This window comes from Molothrus aeneus, chromosome 2, assembly GCF_037042795.1.
Source record: "Molothrus aeneus isolate 106 chromosome 2, BPBGC_Maene_1.0, whole genome shotgun sequence".
Taxonomy (NCBI): domain Eukaryota; kingdom Metazoa; phylum Chordata; class Aves; order Passeriformes; family Icteridae; genus Molothrus; species Molothrus aeneus.
This window is the reverse complement of record NC_089647.1, coordinates 29,458,353-29,477,830: the sequence shown is the minus strand read 5'-3', so window position 1 is coordinate 29,477,830 and position 19,478 is coordinate 29,458,353. Positions and strand designations below refer to the sequence as shown.

The 19,478-nt window shown below is 45.8% G+C and overlaps 1 protein-coding gene across 1 annotated transcript in view; it reads left to right on the top strand.

The window, feature by feature from the left end:
- Nucleotides 1–19,478, top strand: part of AICDA (activation induced cytidine deaminase) — a 28,729-nt gene that overhangs the window by 2,952 nt on the left and 6,299 nt on the right. Inside the window, exon 3 of the mRNA XM_066572261.1 lies at nucleotides 233–280. Within this exon, the coding sequence (XP_066428358.1) occupies nucleotides 243–280 (38 nt within the window). The 5' untranslated portion in view covers nucleotides 233–242. The remainder of the gene's footprint in view (nucleotides 1–232; nucleotides 281–19,478) is intronic.

The following is a 19,478-nucleotide window of genomic DNA, read 5'->3' as shown; positions in this document are numbered from 1 at the left end:
GCCTAGCCATTGCCCGTGGTGGAAGCAGCAGGGATAGGATCAGGACCTGCTGTATCCACAAGCCTTTAAACAGCAAATGCAGCTGGCAGTGAGGCTGAGACTGAGTAGAGAGCATTGCTCCCTTCAGCAGAGGGCAGTGGTGTCTCCTGGATAGATAAACATGAAAATTTCACAAAGCCTGCAGACTATAAAAATCTGTCTTTTGTCACGCCCCGCTCTTCTTCTCTTGCAGACTGGTTTCCATGGATGGTCAATGGGCAAGAACCAGAAACTGCTACTGGTAAGTATTACAGGCATGTTAATGTGCTGAAGATTCCTCATGTGACCCAGTTGTCCTGTGGAGGTACAGCCTGTTTATTAGAAAATACTGTTCTGTGTTTCTTTGCCTCTGACATTGTGAGCTTACCTTTCAGTGAAGATTAAACAAGCTCTCCAAGACAACCTGCTAAGTGTTACATGCTCTTTACAAATAATTCTCTAGTGCAGGGGTCCTGAACACTTAGCTGAAGGGTACAAAGTTATGTTCACAGTCAAGGGTTGTAGGAGATCCACAAAAGCTGGTACATCTTCAACCACGAGATTCTTGGGGAACTCTACTGCTGCTCAGAAAAATCCTAAGGAGAATGGTGCACAAATGTCATGGTGCTTTAGTAGTGAGGCCGTTGGGAAAGGATATTGACTGATTTTCTTACTGGCTGTGTTGTTGGGGGTGAATTGATTTATCCCTCTGGACCTTAATCCATTTTTGCCACATGGTAAGATAAAATGAATGTACATTTACATCATGCTTCAGCACCCAGGTTCTTTTCTTCAAACCTGAAGCCCCTGGCTAAGCCTGCAGCCATCTCCCAGCTATGATCCTATGATATGTAATATCTGCAGTTTCCCAGAAAACTATTCAGAAGCCAGGTCAAAACATGTCCTCCAAGCATCCTTTCCTTCATGCTTTACCTCTCTACCATTACCTCAGCTTTGCCATCAATTGCTTTTCAAAGAAACTCATCCACTGAAGAATTTCTGCAGTCAAGGCTAGGTTTTGGGGTTGCCTCCCTCCTTCTCTGCCATGGGTGCCCTTAGCTGTCTGTCCCTAGTGCTGCAAGACCCCTCAGCACCTTCATTTCAGAAGCCAACAGCAGCCATATCTGAGAAGTCAAGATATGCCTCCAAAATACACTCAGGGTTGATACAACATGTGCACTAAGAAATCCAGTCCCAGGCCACAAGAAAGGGGAGTAGATACAGACAGGTTGGGGGTACTGTGTTTGATTATGTATTTGCTGGGTTGGATCCCACTGTCTCATGAGCCTGGCAGGAGAGGTAATTCAAGCTGGCTCTGGCTGGCTGTGTAAGGGACCATAAAGTAAAGAAAAGCTTTTTCAAGGACATTCTCTTTTCCAGGTGGAGTTACCCCTGACAGCTCTGGTAAGCTCCAATCTCTTGGCATCTTCATGCTTCTTTTTCCCTTTTCACCACTGCTGCCTAGACAGCCACAGAAATTACCCATTATGTCCAGAAACTCCTCATCCCACTTCTGATGCATGGCAGCATTCTTCCAGCGCTTATGGCTGTCTGGGAGTCCTTTTTGTGCTCCACGCAGGGAGATGAATTTAGGGTAACTTAATGGTCTGTTCTCCAAGGAAATGCCAATCTCACTTTATGTACCAGGGCTCCCTGAAGAGGTTTCCACTGCAGGAAGCCATGAAATTTAAAGCTCACATATCCTTGGCTTCCAGAGAAGGTGGCAGGAACAGACTAAATGATGAGGGTGAGAAATTGGACAGGTTCAAACGGGGACACAGGCTGTGTGTGTGTGTCTGCTGACTGGTAGCAGATGTCCTTCAGTTCTCAGGAGACAGAGGTGCCAAAAATCCCCTGAAAGTAGTAGAGCAAACCCTGAGCATTGTTGGAGTGGGGAAGTGGAAATTCTGTTCTTTCGGTACTGTCTGCCCCACCGTGCCTGCAGCTGTGTCACAGGGGGGCAGCAAAATGTCTGTGAAGAGAAGGGTAGATGGAGGACTTGGAAGATAAGCACTTAGAGCACACAGTGTGTGTCCTCAGAGAGTGGAGATGGCCCCAGGAGATGGACACAGAGCTGATGGGAGTGTAGGCAGTTCCAACAATGGGCAATGGAGGAAAAGAGAGGCTCAAGAAGGAGCCTCCCCACTTTTTCCAACCCCACTCTGAGTTCAAATCTGTCACCACTGGCCTTGGGGATGGTTTCTCTCTCTGCTGGAGCAGTGTTTCAAACACATTCCTCTGAGATGGGTGAAGACCCGGCAGGGCAGGGGGAGGGAGAACACATGTGGTCGATGCTATGGGTCAGAGAGAGGCAGCTATGCATGGCTGTTTGTGGGGAGTGTGCTCTGACTGTATGGGAACTCATCTGAGAGTGGTGTCTTGTTCTCTAGAGCATCAGCTCCACAGTTTGTCCTCTGCCCTGACTGCTCATGAGCTGGCTGCAGTACTTGTTGTGGGTCAGACTGCCATGAAACTGAGTCAAGAGGCCAGTTGGAAATGTAATCAGGATAATTGAAAACTGCAGATGAGTGGAAGGGCCAGCTAGGAATATAATCAAGATAGTAAAAGACTGCATATTTTGGTTAAGATCTTAAATAAGTTAAAGAGTTAAGTTAGAAATGTGGCTAGCAAGAATCATGTACCCTAGTTAAAGTGTGACAAAGATATGCAGAAGTAAAGCTAGGAGTGACAGAGATAGACAGAGTACTGTAAAAGGGCAGAAACCGTAAAAATAACTGACCTCCAAGAATAATAGAACAAGAGAGGCTTGGACCATGACCAGCAGGTGAAAAAGTCCTGCCAACTGGACAGAGGTGAAGAGTTCACCATGAGGAAGGTGGCTTTCTTCCTCCTATACACCCACTCCCTTATTTAAAAATTCCACTGACCAAATTAAGAGGATACAATTGCCTGGCCATAATAGATATTCAGCTAATTATAATATGAAATGGGCAGGTAATGCTTATGTATTAGGCTTCCATAGAAATCACGTGAATATATAAAATCTTTCTTAGGTAAATAGAGGACAGGAGTCTGCGACTCCTCCTTGCACATGCCTTTAGAAATTATTCCATATGTAATAAATATCCTTCTTTTCAACTTTAATTAGTTGAAGAGTCTTTTGTCCATCCTTCAAGACAACACTGGAAGAGGAAAGTGGAAGCACAATATTGTATCTACAAGATGTATGATCTTTGTGGTTGGGATGGGAGGTGAAAACAGCTGTATGTTCAGGCCTCATATGTTCAGCATATGAGGCCTGACAGTCTGTAGGAAGGTAGATAGGACTTAGTGTCCAGACCAAACTGGTGGTGACTAACCTACATCTAAAGGTTAAAAGCGTAAAAGTGAAGCCTTTACAGCAAACTGGGGCTTCAAAATGCTTACCATTGAGGGATCAAGCAAAACCCTTCACAAAGGATGTGCCATTGGGACCCATCTTTGCTCTGCAGCATCCTATCAGCTCTAGCACACCCAGCATATTGGCAGGGAAAGCCTGCAGGTACTCTGACAAATCAGATAATAACAACATCACGGTCAGCGTTGTCTATAAACCAGATGTGAGATGGCTACTAGTCAGGACTGGTAAGCCATCAGCAGAACACTGGCAGGAGGAGACTAAGCTCAAATTAAGATCTTCCAGTACATCTCTTTTTCCAGGTGCAGCTGCCACACCACCTGTGCCTCTTCCTCCTGGTGAGTTTATTCTCAGTTTGCAGCCACATGTTGTGGACCCTCCTCCCTCTCCTCACACAGTCCCTTACACACCTGGAATCCTGCCTTCTCTGACTGCCCCTAAGCCCCACACTCAAAAGATTCATTCTCTTTAACACACATGTTTTGTCTATGCTTCTGGCTACCACTATGGCATCTGAGCAGAAGCAGAAGTCCTCTGTAATTGCTCATAAGAACTTGCCCCTGGCAGTCAGTTCTCTGAATTCCTTTCCAGTTTGTTACTGGGTAAATTATAAAATGTACTGGTTTGCTGTGGTACAGAGGGGCTACTTTATCAGAGGGAGTAACAAACCTGCCTCTTTTTGACCCCTTGTCACGGACATTAAAGAGCCAGTGGTATTGGGATGCTGTTTCTTAAAGCTGTGTGTCACTGTTCCTTATGAAGGGCTGTCACAAAGTCCTTCACCTCTTTACTCCATAAAGAATAATTACAGCAGCTAAAGAAATTTACCTGGCCTTTTAAGTCAGAATGTCCATACACTGTAATTTTCAACAGCAGTGGTAACGCTTTATGGGAAAGATTAAGTAAATATTTAGCATTGTTGACTTCATAGCTGGCACTAGACTCACATTGGATTTGTACTTTATGGTTTCATGTCAGTAACAATGAAATCTTTTTCCACATTAGAAGTTACAATGGAAGGCTCTTGAAAGAGTTTTCCAGATATTTGTTTTGATTAAGCTGCTTTCTAGGAAGGAATCATGGTAACTAACTAACTTTGCTACCCTCTGTCTTCCAGTTCAGTCTGACAGCGAAGCGACAACAGCTTCATCAGGTGTGTTTTAAGTTTGCTGCCTGCATCTTCTCCCAGACCCACTTTTACCCACCCTGTTAGCTCTCCAGAGAGGTTCTGGCTGGGCACACAGCTCTGTCTCCTGGAAAATTGCTTTAAATTGTTCCTTGAGTTAGCAGTACTGGAGAATGATGGTAGTGGAAGCTGAAGCCTTCTCCTGGATGTGCCTGGGAAGGGAGGAGCTGGCAGATCAGCAGACCAGATACAATGGGTCAATATCGTGTCAGTGTCAGTGGCCAAGACCTGGCATTTTAGAATGACATGCAAGAAATCCATTGTAGTGGGCAGTAGTAGAAGAATAGTAGTAGAAAATCCATTGTAGTTAGTTACAGGGTTGATTGTCTGGAAAACTAGGAACTAGATTTGTGTCCTGAAATGTGATAATTGCACATCTTTTAGAAACCCATGTCTTAAATATGCAACTAAAATTTACATTTTGTTTATATGTGTCTGTCCCCTTTACAACATGTGCCTTCTGTATTCTGGGTGTCCAGTGGGCTTGGTTTGCATTTCACTCAATTTTCCCTTCCTTTTGTCTTGTGGAGCAAGGGGATCAGAAATGTCTGCACTATTTTCCTCTTCTTTAAACCAGCCCCATCTCTCACATGAGAGTGACAAGAGAGGCTGGGGTCCTTCCCTAGAAGCCTGGAGGGCTGTCCCTAGTGATGAGGTTATATCTGTGCCTGAATGAGTGCACCTGGCCATGATGCTGGGTTGCACCTCCGTGTTTGTGTGTGTGTTCTCAGACTGCCGTGAGGAAAAGTTCCCCTGCACACGCCTGTACTCTGTTCACAAGCCAGTAAAGCAGTGTATCAGCTACCTCTGTGTTACAAGGTAAGAAACCAGCAGTCCCTAAGAAAAGCACTCGAAACTGCACAGAAATGGTAGGTCTGGTTCATTTGAAGACTAGAGGTTTTCTCTGGGAACCTATTGGTGGGATGAATCCTATCCCCAGAGCATCCTTTTAGGCTAATTATTTAAAACAGCACAATGAGTACAGTCTGTGCAGCACTAAGGAGCTGTAATGTGCCCTATATTGTAATCCATATTTAATTCATATTTATAGGGCCATGAAAATGATCAGAGGTATGGAGCACCTCTCCTACAGACAGGCTGAGAGAGCTGGGATTATTCAGCTTGGAGAAGAGAAGGCTCCAGGGAGAACCCATTGCAGCCTGCAGTACCTAAAGGGAGCTTATTAAACAGAGGGAGAGCAACATTTTACATGGACAAAGAGTGATAAGACAAGGGGCAATGGTTTTAAACTGAAAGAAGAAAGATTTAGATTTGTTGTCAGGAAGAAGTCCTTTACTCAGAGGGTGGTGAGGCACCACTGGCACAGATTGCCCAGGGAAGTTGTCAATGCCCATCTTTGGGAGTGTTCAAGGCAAGGTCCAATGTGGGGCCTTGAGCAACCTGATCCAGTGGGTGACATTCCTGCCCAAGGAAGTGAGTTTGGACCTAGGTGATTTTCAATGTCCCTTCCAACTCAAGCCTTCCTATGATTCTAAGATTTCATTAAGTCTTTACAAAGATTACTTTGCTATTGAGCAGCCTTATTTTCGGCTAAGAAACAAAAAAAATAGGATTTGCCTGCTCACTAGTGAATATACACGTCTATTCCCTGTTCCCCTTTTTTGTTTCTTTGTGTCCCTGTGCCTTCCTTTGCTGATCCCGGTGATGCCGCAGTGTGCGTCGCATGTACGTAATAAACAAGGAGGTGTGCACTCGCATTATCTGCAAGGAGAACGAGGTCATGCAAGGTGAGTGGTATCACAGGCTAGCTAGAAGGATAGCTGCAGCCATCTGATAGAGTCTCAAAGCTAACTAGTTGGCTTACACCCTGACCCACATGCAGTATCTTCCCTAGACTTTGAAAGAGCTCTGATGCAATGCAGTCTTGGACATAATACACATGCCATGATAAAAAAACTGGGAAGTAGATATTGTGGTACTAAAAAATATGATAGCTCTCTATTCCTCGATCTTAATCATGGTCTAGTAGTCCCAGACACACCCTTACTCAAAGTTGTACTCTTTTGAGGTTAAAGAGTAAATCTCAGTATTTCTGTTCATGAATAGAAGCAGGATCCAGTCTAGATGTTTTATGCAATCTTTGTTGCAGCAAAATACAAGTGGTTTTAACATGTAATGTATATGCATAAAGCCAGAAGGAAATTCATAAAAGCCTAAGGACTTGCTTTGCTTGCCTCATGTATATGGGGATTGAGCAGTTTCAACAGCCTCTGTAGATGCAGTGAAGGATGTGCCTCTAACTATTCTGCTGGAGAATAATTTGAAGGAATCTTTGATTATCTGTCAACCTGTGTGTGTGTGCTTGTCTTCAGATGAGATCTGTCGCCAGCTGGCTGGCCTTCCTCCTCGACGCCTCCGCCGGTCTGGGCAGCCCCTGCCTCTCCCCTGCAGACAGCTCCTGGAGCAGCAGCGCAGGCCTGATGCTCTGTGAGCTGCCAACAGTGGCAGAGGAAAAGGAAGAGAGAGAAGAGAAGGCATCATCCACTACCTACAGTCCAAGACAAGTGCTTCTTGCTTGTGATTCCCCCATTATTTCCTTGCTTCTATGCCTTCTTCTACATCCTCTTCTTCAGGTGCTGCAGGGCACAGAGTACCCTCTCTGCCAATCTGTCATGGTAGCTGTTGTCATCTTTATAATCTATTACTGAGGACAGGGGACTCTCCCCTCTTTTCTCTCACACTCTGCCTGGCAGGCTGTGAGCTGCTCATTTCCCAGAGGTCTTTATAAATGTGCTGCACCTTCTCTTGCTTTGCCCCTGAAGAGAGCCAGAAATGGGGACAGGATGAAGTCCTCCCAATGGTACAGATGCCTTAAGCTGCATCTCATCTCACCTTCATGCCCTAGGACTCCTGCCCTAGATTTCTTGCCTGGCATCAGCATGAGCTCAGATGTGGTTGGTCAGCCTGAGCCTCTCTGATTCTCCCGAGCCACTGAGTTTGTTGTGTGATAACACATTCTCCTCCTTGTGTCTGCTGGCCTCAGGGAAGTGACAGAACTGGGAGATGAGCTGTCCTGAACCCAAGGCACCCCTCCCTGGGTGGCCACAGATCATTTATAACTACCTCTGGGAAGTTTTTGCCTCACGCCCATTGCCTCCCTCACACACATCTCCTACCAAAAGGAAAAAATCTGGATTTAGTATGGCATTATATTTTTCTCAAAAATATTAGGTTGGATCAGAGTGCTGCATCTCCTCTCCTCTCCTCTCCTCTCCTCTCCTCTCCTCTCCTCTCCTCTCCTCTCCTCTCCTCTCCTCTCCTCTCCTCTCCTCTCCTCTCCTCTCCTCTCCTCTCCTCTCCTCTCCTCTCCTCTCCTCTCCTCTCCTCTCCTCTCCTCTCCTCTCCTCTCCTCTCCTCTCCTCTCCTCTCCTCTCCTCTCCTCTCCTCTCCTCCCCTCCCCTTCCCTCCCCTCTCCTCCCCTCCCCTCTCCTCCCCTGTTCTTGTCCCTCCCTTCCCACTGAAGCCATCTCTTGATGCCCATTCCAGGCAAGTTTCAGGGAGCAGTAATTACAGCTCACTCCACTCCTAAGCCCAAGAAAGCCCATGAAGAACCTGTGTGACATTTCTGAGACCTTGCAATGAATTATCTGTCTTGGTGCCTTGTCTCGGTCTGGCTACCTCCACACTCTCCAGTTGCTGTACCTGCTTTCAATCTCCAGTTGAGTTCCTACCTCCTGATCTGGAAGCTCCTGCACAAAGCAGGAAGGAGTTGCAAATTGGAATTGGGTGTGGGAGCAGAATCATTATCTGGGATTGCTGTTTATCTGGCAGCAGATAAACCTGGGATTTTTCTGCAGAATCTCTGACTGGGCTGACCTGCACAGGGCCAGGTGCTGATGGGGAAGGTAAACATATCTGCAGGTATAAGTGCTTATACAGGCCAGCCTGGGCAGAAGAATTCACTGTGGCAGCATTGGATGTCTGGTCTGCTCGAGGACTTTGTTTTCTAGATATATGGAGAACATTTCCAGGTATATGGGCAGTTTTTGTGATGAGACCAGGTAGGGTAAGTAGGGAAGAGCAGTCTGAATTTTATTAATCACTATTGTCACCAATAGTCACCATGTGACTCTTAGTGGCATGATTCTGTGGGGCACCAGAGCATCAGCAAGACCCTGTCTCTAGGATCTTTGTGTTGTTCCCAAGTAACTGAAAACCAGTTTGCTAGATTTGGCATTCAGTCCCCTCACATCATCTGCTGAACCCTTCAGTCTTGCAGGAGCACTGCCCTGTTGCACAGAGCCAGGGTCACACAGTACTGGGGACAGTTTGCTGCACAGAGGCAGATGTTTGAGAAAAAGAGCAAAAACAATTAGTGTAGGACCATCTTGCCAGGACCTGCATTTCTGCTGTATGCAGCAAGAAGCTGGTCACATCCTCTGTGTGGGGGAAGACACCCTGTGCAGACAGTGTCCATGTGAGGTCAAAATTAGCCTTCGATGGGCCAAATCTCTCTATATTTATCCAGTGTACAGGAGAAAGAATTCCAAATCATGCAGTGACTAGAATTTTATCCTACATATAGGAACACTGCACTGCTACTCAGAAGGTGATGCTCCTCTCGAGTACTCCAGGCTCATGAGACTAGGAATGAAGTAGGGATTTCTTTGTACTGAGAGGGTGCACATTTCTGTAGAAAGGAGGGTACTGAGAGCTTGATCTCAAAGACATTCAAGCCACTGGCAGCCACTGGCTTCCATGCCACAGGGATACCTGTGAAAATTGCCTGTGTGGAGGAAGGTAGGATGGAGATGGATCTTGGAAATTGGACTGGGTCAAGTCTGTTCTCTGTATTTAGAGGTGAATATTCATCACTATAGATACATAACTGGGTAACCTAGCTACTGTACAGCATATAGAAATTTAACTTTCATACAGGTTGGGAAGTGGTTAGAAGCCTTTCTGTTGCTTGCTTTCAGCAGGGACAGGAAGAGGTGCTCCTGTCCAGGAGAACACTTTTTTAATGCTAGAGTCTATATAATCCATATTAAAAGAAAATTTATTTCCTGTTATTCTTGGCAACTCTCATGTGTTTGGGTTTATTTGTCTCTTGCTGGTTTTCCTCCAGATTTGTGGGGATACTTGATTCCATATAAAATCTATCATTTGGAACCTTTTACTCCCTGCTAGCCTAGTCCTCTGCTGTCACCCTCCTCTCACTCATGAATCACAGCTCACGGAAGTTCCTGGGAATGCTTTTTTTTTCCTAGAGAAACATAACATTTTCTCCAGCATTTTTTTTACCATGGATAGCTGTGCTAGATTTTCCTGACAATTGTTAGCTGCTGAACACAGGGATAACTCCTCCCAGCCCGTGAAATCTGTGCTGAGGACACATCTTTTTACTATGCACATGCCATGACTTTCTGGTGGAGAATTAACATCTGCAAATAAAATTGCAAGATGACTGAAATAAGAGAAAAACTGTAATAAATATCACATAAGAAGAGAAGAACTTGTTCACTACAACCATTTAACTCAATAATGGGAATAACTGAGAGACCACATTAAAAATTACACATCTAGGTCAAAAATATTAGGAAATTTTCCTTTTCATTGATTTTCTGACTTTTTCATAGTTTCATCAGGCATTGACTGTACATCGTATTTTGGTTGAAAAGATGAAGCACTAAGATGTGGGGGACTCTAAGCAATGCAAGTGCAAGCAGTGCAATCTTCATGTGCAAGCAGTCAAGTCTGCATTTAGATGGTATTTCTAGAACAAAAGTGGCCGTGGGCCAAATTACCCATTAAGCTGCCTCTGAGAGTGCCCCATAGATCTTCAGGACTAAACCACACAATGCAGATTATTGCACAACACTCTACTCCCCTTCCTGGCTGAAGCTGTGGTGTCCTGGTCTCGGACTGCTGTAGTGGGTACAGCCCCAGCCCCAGTGGCTGGAGACACTGCTCCCTCCTACACAGGCCAGAGCCTGCTCTGTCTCATAAACTCAGCCTTTGCAGTGCTCCTGCATTGGCACTTTCCCCTGGCTGTGTGAGCCAAGCACAACATATGCCATCAACTGTTTGTAATTCAGCTTATTCTTCCTTTTCCCTTACACTAGAGTCAGCCCACACTTCATTGGCACTTGTCCCATACCCAGATTTATCACCCCTGCCACTCCAACCTGAATTGCCACAATATCTGGACATCACTTTCTCTTGCAAGCTAGGGAAGTGGTTTTAAATACGCCTCCAGGTAGGTGTGCAGCTCGTGCAGTTGGGCTAGCCACAAAGAAAACTGACAGAGCCCTGTTTTTAGAAGCATGATTCTGCATTTGTGGCTGATTTTCACAGCCTCTCCTGACCTGGAGCAGGATTTAGATGCCCTGTGATCACTTCCCACACAATGGCTGTTCCTCCTCCTCTTGCTGTCACAGCTCCCCAGCACCAATCAATGTGACCAGTTTGAAGGCTGCTGGTTAAAGCCTGTGCTCCAGTGTCTGCTCCCAAGTTTGAAGCAGTGCCTCACTGCTGGGCATGTGGAGCTAACAAGCATGGGAGGGCTGTTGGGAGCAGCTGACATGTCACCTAGAAGCTTCTGAAACTTATTGCCTGAATCCTGTCCTCAAGAGCCCACGGTGTGAACAAAGAGCGTTGACATTGGGCATCTCAGCTTGGAAGGATCCCGCAGGGATGTACTGCTGGCTGCTGTGTGGGCTTGTCCTTCAGACAGAGGGGTCTGGTCCTTGCCCCCACCCAAAAAGAGCTCCTCTACTCAGCAAAGAATAGCTGGGTTGGAACCAAAGGAGACTTAAGCTTTATTTTTTTTTTAATTGTTTGGTTAATTTTTTTCTGGAGATATTAAAGTACAGGATCCTGTAGTATTGACCCCTGACACCACATGGTGACATTGTTTGACAGTGCACATTTGTCCAGTTGCAAGCAGCTCCTTGACTGGGGCACAGGAAATCTGAATTCCAGTTCTGAATCTCTTCACCCCCTGCTCTCTGATCTTTAGCACATTGCTTTTTCTCTCTGTTCCTGCCATCCTTAGAACCTGTAATGCAGCAAGTTGGAATAAACTCCCACAAAATAGAGAACTGGATTTTAGTCCATTAAAAAAGTTATTTAAAAATATGTGGGAAATACCACAAAGGTATTTGATTGTCTACTTTTGCTATTAGTGTAAGTTATTTTCTCAAATAAAAACATGTTCACTAATGTGAATTATATCAGTTAAAATACAAATGGCATGTGCTTGTTGCTAGTATGCTGAAGTATATTTACAAAGTGAATTGTGAAAAACATTCCATTGATTTAAGAATAAATTATCTATCAGAATGCAGTTTGGGGCATTTTACTAAGGTTGCAATTTCCATACAAATACAGCTGGTCACAAACTAGCAAAAAGGTGTAATAGAGAAGCATATGTAATTCAATATGTCTAACTAATAAGACATGTCAGATCTCACCTGCTTAAATATAAGAATAAGTGTAGGTTAAGCAGTGCATTTTTTAAAATAAATGTGGATATTGAGATAGTATATGTTCCCAGTTAAGATCACAGATAAACGTACATTGAAAGTAAATGTGTGGAGCTAACTTCAAAGCTGCTCAGATTGTTCAGAGCCTTGTCCAAGTGAATTCTGAAAAAATCAGCAGGGGATGGAGAATCCACAACTTGTTCTAATATTGCACCACACTTAAGATGGAGAGTAGTTTCCTGATGTCAGATCAGAAATTCCTTTATTGCGTCTTTTGGCTGCTGCCTCTGTTCTTTTTGCTGTGCATCTCTGAGCAAACTGCCTCCCCTACAATATTGCTGCAGTCAACTGAAGAAAATAACAAGAAGAAACTTTTAATTAATACAAAGCACAAGTTTAATTGCAAAACAAGGCATTTTTAAAACTATTGAAATAAATTCTCTCCCTTTGAGGAAATTGTGCTAAAAATGCAAAACATTACAAAAATCAGTAGTTCAATTAAAGGATTTGCAGTCTGTGTCCCTGCAGTCTGTGCTCCTGTGTCCACTTTTTCTATGCTCACACAGCATCTACTTCTTGTGCACCACCTTCTCACCCTTCTCACCCTTCTCACTTTCAATTTCTCTGCCTTGGGTTTGGTAGCCTTGGGTTTCACTGTTTTTCCCTTAGCTGGATCTTTGCCTCTTTTGGTCTGTCATTTTTCATATCCTGTAGCTATTTCTTGGCCATCTTGACTTTCCTTGGGACTTTCTTCACAGCCAGAGCTAATCAGGGCTCCTTGGCAGTGCCAGCCCAGGGCCACGTGCGTCTTGGCCTTTGCTGCCTTCTTGGCACCTTCAAAAGCCTTTCTTTTCTGCCTGGTGCAGTGAGTGTAGTTGCTCCTGCTCCTGTAGTTGCTCTGGTGATTTTCTCATCAGCCCTGCTTGAGCCCAGCACTGTCATCACACACTGTCCCTTTTGGCTCCACTGTCCATCAGCTGCTGTCTTTGTAGCTGCTCACTGGTTTAGCTTAGGAAAGATGTCTGAACTCTTTGTAGTCTCTGCAAACCTCTTTGCCCTTTCTGTTCCCTGAGAGTCCCCAGGGGCACTGCTTCACGGTAGATTTTTGCCTCTCCAATCCAAAAGCTTTGCTGGCCTTGCTCCCTGTTTCCCAAATTGCATCAGGACCAAGCTAGCTACCCTTAAGTAAATTTACCTGTGCCTTACCTGTACCTGCACAAAAATGATAGAAGAGAGGAGAGGATCTGGTGTCCCCATGTTGAGCACAGACTGGGCAAAAGGAAATTGGCTGTGTATGAGTGCCAGATCAAGAGATGCTCATGAGGACTTCCAGCCAAGGAAACCTTGTACAACTGCAAGGTCCTCAGCACACGACTGACAGCCTCCAACACACAGTTTCTTACTGAACTCCCAAGACTTCTGTCTCAGTCTCTCCAACAAAGTACTTCTCCAAAGACAACAGGGAAGTTAAAATCAGGATTTACCACCCAGGCCCCAGTGCAAGCTCTTTTTGCAGGGAGTAGCACGAGCTGCAGCACTGCACAAACATGAGCTAATCACAGGCAAAATGGTTTGCAAAACCATAACCACAGCTAGAAGGTGAGCCTCATTGTGAAAAACAGCAGTACAAAACTGAGTTTCTCTCTGTGGCTAGCAGATAACTGCAGAGATATGGAGCCAGTGACTTCCACTGAGGAGCAGGAAAATCTGATTTGAAACAGCATGTGGGGTGCCCAGGTGCCTACAGCTGAGCTGTAGGAGAGTGCAGTAACACTGGAACAGTGCCTGCAGCTCCCTGAGCACACAGAGGGCATTCTCCAGGTCAGCACAGAGTCAGGAGCCACTTGAGATGGGCAGGGCATGCTGGAGGCTGAAGCTGCAGGCACTGCAATGGCAAGCAGCAGGGTGCCAGCAGCTCTGGTAGGTACTCCACCCCCCATCTCTCAACATGGGGAGGGCAGTTCTGCTTTCATCAGAGAGTCTGTTTCTCTTAGCATAAATGAGGGAAGCACCCAGCCATGTCACGGCCTCAAGCCAGAGAACACACTTGAGGACATTTAGCATAAGGATGTGGATTTTGGTCACATTTTTTATCTGCAGTCATGATGGGGAAGCCATTCACTAGGTCTCAAACTCCCCAACACAATCTAGCCCCTTTCCTGCCTTCCTGCTGGTGATCCCAGAAGGTGTCAGTCTCTGGTAGCAAGGGCTGGAAGTGCTGTGACCTAGAGACATGGTGGAGGGTACTAATACAGGCAGGGAGACAAAATAATTGTGGGGTCACAGGGCCAGAATTAAGGATTATTAGTTCCTGTAAGAAGGCCTGGGCTGGGCTGGCAGAGAGCTGCAGGGCAGGAATGAGAAGCACTCACAGGGCTGCGGTTAAAAAATGTATACTCAATTCTATAGTTTCACCCTCATTTGCCTTGTCCCCCAGCACCAAAACAAGCTCAACAGTGAAACAAAAATAAACTGCAGGTCAAGTCTCCAGGTAAAGATTTTGCAGTGCAAGCCTGGAAAGCTGAATTGCTAGTAAAACACACAATAACATATAACCTTAATGCACACGCAGCAACCAGATGCCCTCAATTCTGCATCAGTGGCATCATTGACAGTCCTGCAGCATGCGGCAGTGCAAGTTTTGTAAACTCACCCTCCCACACATCCTGAGCTCCTGCCTTTTTTACTTCCCCCTTCCCTCTCATAACCTGGAATCCCTGCTCTTGTCTCATTTAGATGCAGCCTCCGTGACACTCACCCCACAGTGCTTTAGCTTTGCCTTTGCAAACCCCAGCACCACACCATCCCTCTCTGGTGAAGTCCACCCCAGGCAGACCACACACACATCCTCACAGCTTTTATAAATATCTGTGGTGCTGCACATTCCGCAAAAATCACTGCTTTGTAAAGCAATGGCTGAAACCTTCTCCCCAGGCACGGCATCCACTGCTGCATCACAGGAAAAGGTGGCAGCTCTAGGGACAAGGCTCTCTGCCCCATGTTGTAACAGCAAGCTGCTCTGTATCTGGTGTGGAGGGGTTTTTTGCACCCAGGATTGGAAAAATGGGAGTGGTATGCCCGGCACAGGTGTCTGAGCAAGTGCACTACCTTTGTGTTGGGTCTGTCATTCTAAGGAGGGTGAGGAATCTTTGTGGAGTGAACGCAGTGAAATGTGTGTGTAATAAATAAGCATTTTGGTGTATAGTCTCAGGCTTAGTATATGCTCATATTTTGTGAGCGTGTTCCATGTGCTTATAATAAATTAGCATAACAGCTTATTTATCAGCCAGTGCCTTAGTGCAAGGAGCTCCACCACTCCCCTGCTCAGCATCTCTGTGCAAGTCAGTGGCTGTGGTGCATCAGCACTTGTGGAGCAGAGAAAGTTTTTCTGTTTGAGGTTTTCTCTTGAGGCCAGGGTGAGCAGGTGTCTGCGTTTCTTGTGTTCAGTGCAAAACCAACCAACTGGTGACAGAGGCGCTACTTTCAAAAGGCGATTTCTGAGCAAAGGGTGAATGGAAAAAATAAATATATATTTATAATGGCATGCACCAACACATGACTTCCTGTTGACTAAACAAGCAACCTCTCCTCTGCTTTGGGGGTAGATAATTTAAATTATTCACTGTATTTTTGCTGTCTAATTTCTTGGTAATTTGCTTTCTGAATCTTTCGTAAAAGCAATGGTGTCATTCCTCCTCTCACCCCACCTTACACCTGAGCACTGCTCTTCAGCCAGCACTTATTTCTCTGTTCTCATTCCAAAACAGAAAATAAAGCCCTGAGTACAAGAAACCTGAAGGCATGCTAGAACATTCTTCCATGATCCCAAAGAGCTGGAGCAGTGTCTCTTTCTAGATAACACAGCAGCACAGGGACTCTCTTCAGGCTTCCCCACCAGCCTTTAACTGACCCAGGCTTTGATCAGAAACCGTGATGGAGACATCTTCAGTATCTTCCTCTCCCATCTCCAAAGAGGTTTTCACTGAACAGAAAGGACAGAAAACTGAAGTGGTCAGCATAACCCTTTGGGTATGAGGTCCCAGCCTATCCTTGACTCATGAAACAGATTTGGAAATTTACAACCAGGGAGAAAGCTGGACAAGTAATGAGATCTGGGATCAGCAACCTTTCCACGGTTTTCTAAACTTTTTTTTTTTTTTTTTTTTTTTTTTTTAACCAGAGCAGGGATTATATCTGCTAATGAGCAAAATCTTGCTGTGGCAAGAGAGTGCAGCTCCTGTTTTAGGCAGAACTGCATAGGAACTGAAGGTCCCTCTTGAAATGTCCCCTGGACTTGCTACAAGACTCTAAAGCACATCCACACCAGCAGGTTTCTGCTCTGGGGATTAGAGATAGAGGCAGAGAATCTCTGCCACTGACTTCATGCACTTGGACCTCACATGTGAAGGAAGTTACCAGTCTAAATGAAGGGCATTAGAAAGCCTCCAGCAGTACTTGGACTTGAGAGCCTTGCCATCAATTATAGTTCATCTGTTTGTTCATCCATTCTTTCTTTTTTATCTCTGTGGAGAGCAAAGAAACTCTCAACATTTAGGGGAAAGAACATGTTTTAAACATGGAAGGACAAATTCCACTTACAGCCAGGACCAGAGAAAGGATCTAGTTATACATTTTATGAGACTTGACATGTAAAACCTTTGAGCAAATAATTTTGCACCAATTAAATTTATGGGAAGAACCAGGCGGGCCATGGAGATATTTCTTGACTCCTTTCAAAGCAGAAAATTTATATAAAATTTTGTGCAATCTTTTGGCTATGAAAATTGAGAACCAGCACAAGAATAAAGGTGAATTTACTTGATTTATTGAACTAAACACAAATGGTTATGATCTCTAAGAAGCAGATTTCCCAGAGTGTTTTCCTTTTTGTTTTTGCTTTTCTCTCTTTTTTTTTTATGTCCTGTGTAACAAATGTGCCCTTTGAATTATTAAAAGAAAATCCAGTATTAAAGTGTGATTGTTGCTCTGACCTAGGAGGTTTTTCACAAGGTGCTGCTAGAGCAAAGGCTGAAAGGGGACTGCTCTTTCATTAGCCAGAGTGTTCTCCTAGGCTCTGTTAAGTAGGACAGGGATTCTCAAGGATTTCAGTCTTTTCTAGCTTTGGTCAAGCACTAGGAGCCAGATCCTCAAGGAGGATAATTGCCACATCTCTTGAGACCAATGCAGCTGCCAGAATGTGTGTGTCCATTGAGTTTGTGTCCCATCCAGGCATTTCCCTGAGGAGTAGGACAGCCCATGCCTGGGCTTTGCAGGAGTGCTGCTCCTTTTCCTGGAGTATGCCATGCTCTCTGCTCTCAGAAACAAGTCCTCTCCAAGCACTGGGCTACAGAGTCTGCTCTGCTCTGGCAACTCATCTCTCCTTTGCCTTTTTTTGCATATACTGGTTTCACAAAGCCTTAGCATTCTGAAAACCAGTAAAATTAATAAGGAAAGTAAATCAAGCAGAGAAAAAACGAAGAGCTACCCTAGCATGAGGTAAACAAAAGCCCTGCTTCTCAGCCCTGCCCGCTTGGGGCAGAAGCAGAGCAGAACGTGCCCTGGCTGCCTCCTGGGCACCCTGGCCAGCCCAAGGCACTGCCCCAGCCTCGCTGCCCTTCAGCCCTGCACAGGGGGTGGCTGCCAGCAGCAGCAGAGCCTGGGCAGCCCAGAGCAGTGCTGGCAGAGCAAAGTCTGTGCATCCTGAGTGCCAGCCTGGCTGTGACAGCGCAGACCTCAGTCAGGGGGTCCTGACTGTCACCCTGCCACCGGCAGAGCTCGGTGCTGGGGCCAGCACCACCTGGAACAGCAGGATCAGGCCCCTCTGGTCACTCCCCACTGGTGCTTTGTGTGCAGCTTTGCAGTGCAGGTCTGCCACCACTCCTGGCATGTTGACAGGGCTCAGACACTCGTGACAATGCTCAGGTGCCAAGCTGAGGCCAGCCTCTCCCCACTGAGCCCTGGGAGCTGAGTCCCTCTCACTCTCATCTTCAGTTCAGTGCTGCTCCATGCAACTGCCAGGCCTTCAAGGGGTCACAGAGGAGCAGGGAAAGTCTGCCCACAAGCTGCAGTTCCCTGTGCTCCTTCCAGCAGGGTGGCTCCAGGCTGCTGCACAGAGCTGCCCGTGCTGGAGGGTCACCACCATCCCTGCACAGATGCGTGATGCAAAGCCCGGAGGGATGGTGTGGTTTTGCCCACATTCACACTAGTGGTACACAAGCTCTCAGGCCCCCCTCTAACCACTAGACAATGTTTCCTGCCTTGTTATGCTATTGATATTATTTCAGATATTTTTGCAGGTGGGAGGGGGCCGGTAGGCAGTGCAAGGGGGGGTGGTGACCAATGGGTGCTGAGCATCTTTCAGAACTGATGCCCCTTTGCATCTCAACATCTTGCCCTTCAGCTCCTGCAGCTCCAGAGACCCTTCTAACTCCTCCCTCAACCACACCCCGATGAAAGCCAGCAGGGAATAGATAGGGGTGAATGGGGAGGGGACACACAGGCCAGTCCACATTTCGGTACATCAGGTTAGAGGGCTGCACAGAGTCTGTGAGATAACCTCCCTGTGATCTCATCACCTGAGAGAGGCCCTGGGAGTCATGGACAGGTAAAAGGAGTGTCTCTAGTTTCTTGCTCCTATGAGAAATTGTCTTTCTGTCAGAATTAACTTGCTTTCCCTGTGGTGTTGATCATCCCTTTCCCCATCTGACTCACTGATCTAACTCCCTGCCTGTCCTGCTCTTGCAACTTGCCTCTCTGTGTCTCTGTTGTTCTTTCTCTTTGACTGTCTGCCACCTGTACTCTTTCCCTTTCTGTAATTTCTTTCTTGTGGCTATTCTCTGTTCCTTTCATTGTTTTTCTTTTCTAGAAATAAAGGATGACAACAGAAGGATGAACAGTCAGATACTATCTGCCGCTTAAGCCCCTCAATCCTCTACTTGCACTGCAATTAGTCTGTGAGCTTATTATGGCTAATCACTCTCCACAATGGCATACTATGCACATGCTCAGGGGGCTTTACTCTGATTTCATGAATCTTTATTTGAGGAGAAGATCTCTGTTCAGGCTGCTTCTTCAGTGCCCAGGTGCAATCACAGCTCCTGTGTCCTTGCTGCTTTCCCTTGAGCTATGCTATAGCCATAGGAGTTGCACGTGTATCCAGCAGTTTACACCTAGCCAGACACCTGCTCAGCTGCTCCACACAACATCTGTTCATTCATTCTTCTGTTTGCACTAGCCATTCTGAAATCCTCCCTGGGAAAAAATCCTCCCTGGGATGGTGAACTCCAGAGGAAAGGGAGAAAAAGAGCTGATGTTAATGAACATAGTTGAACAAGTGTCTTCTGTGATTCAAATTGTCATTGATTTGTTCTGAAACTGAAAAATAATCTAAGTGATCGTAATTTTATTTTTCTGTGGTTTGAGGTCATTTCTTGTTCTTCATTCTTATTTGCATCCACATGCAACTCTG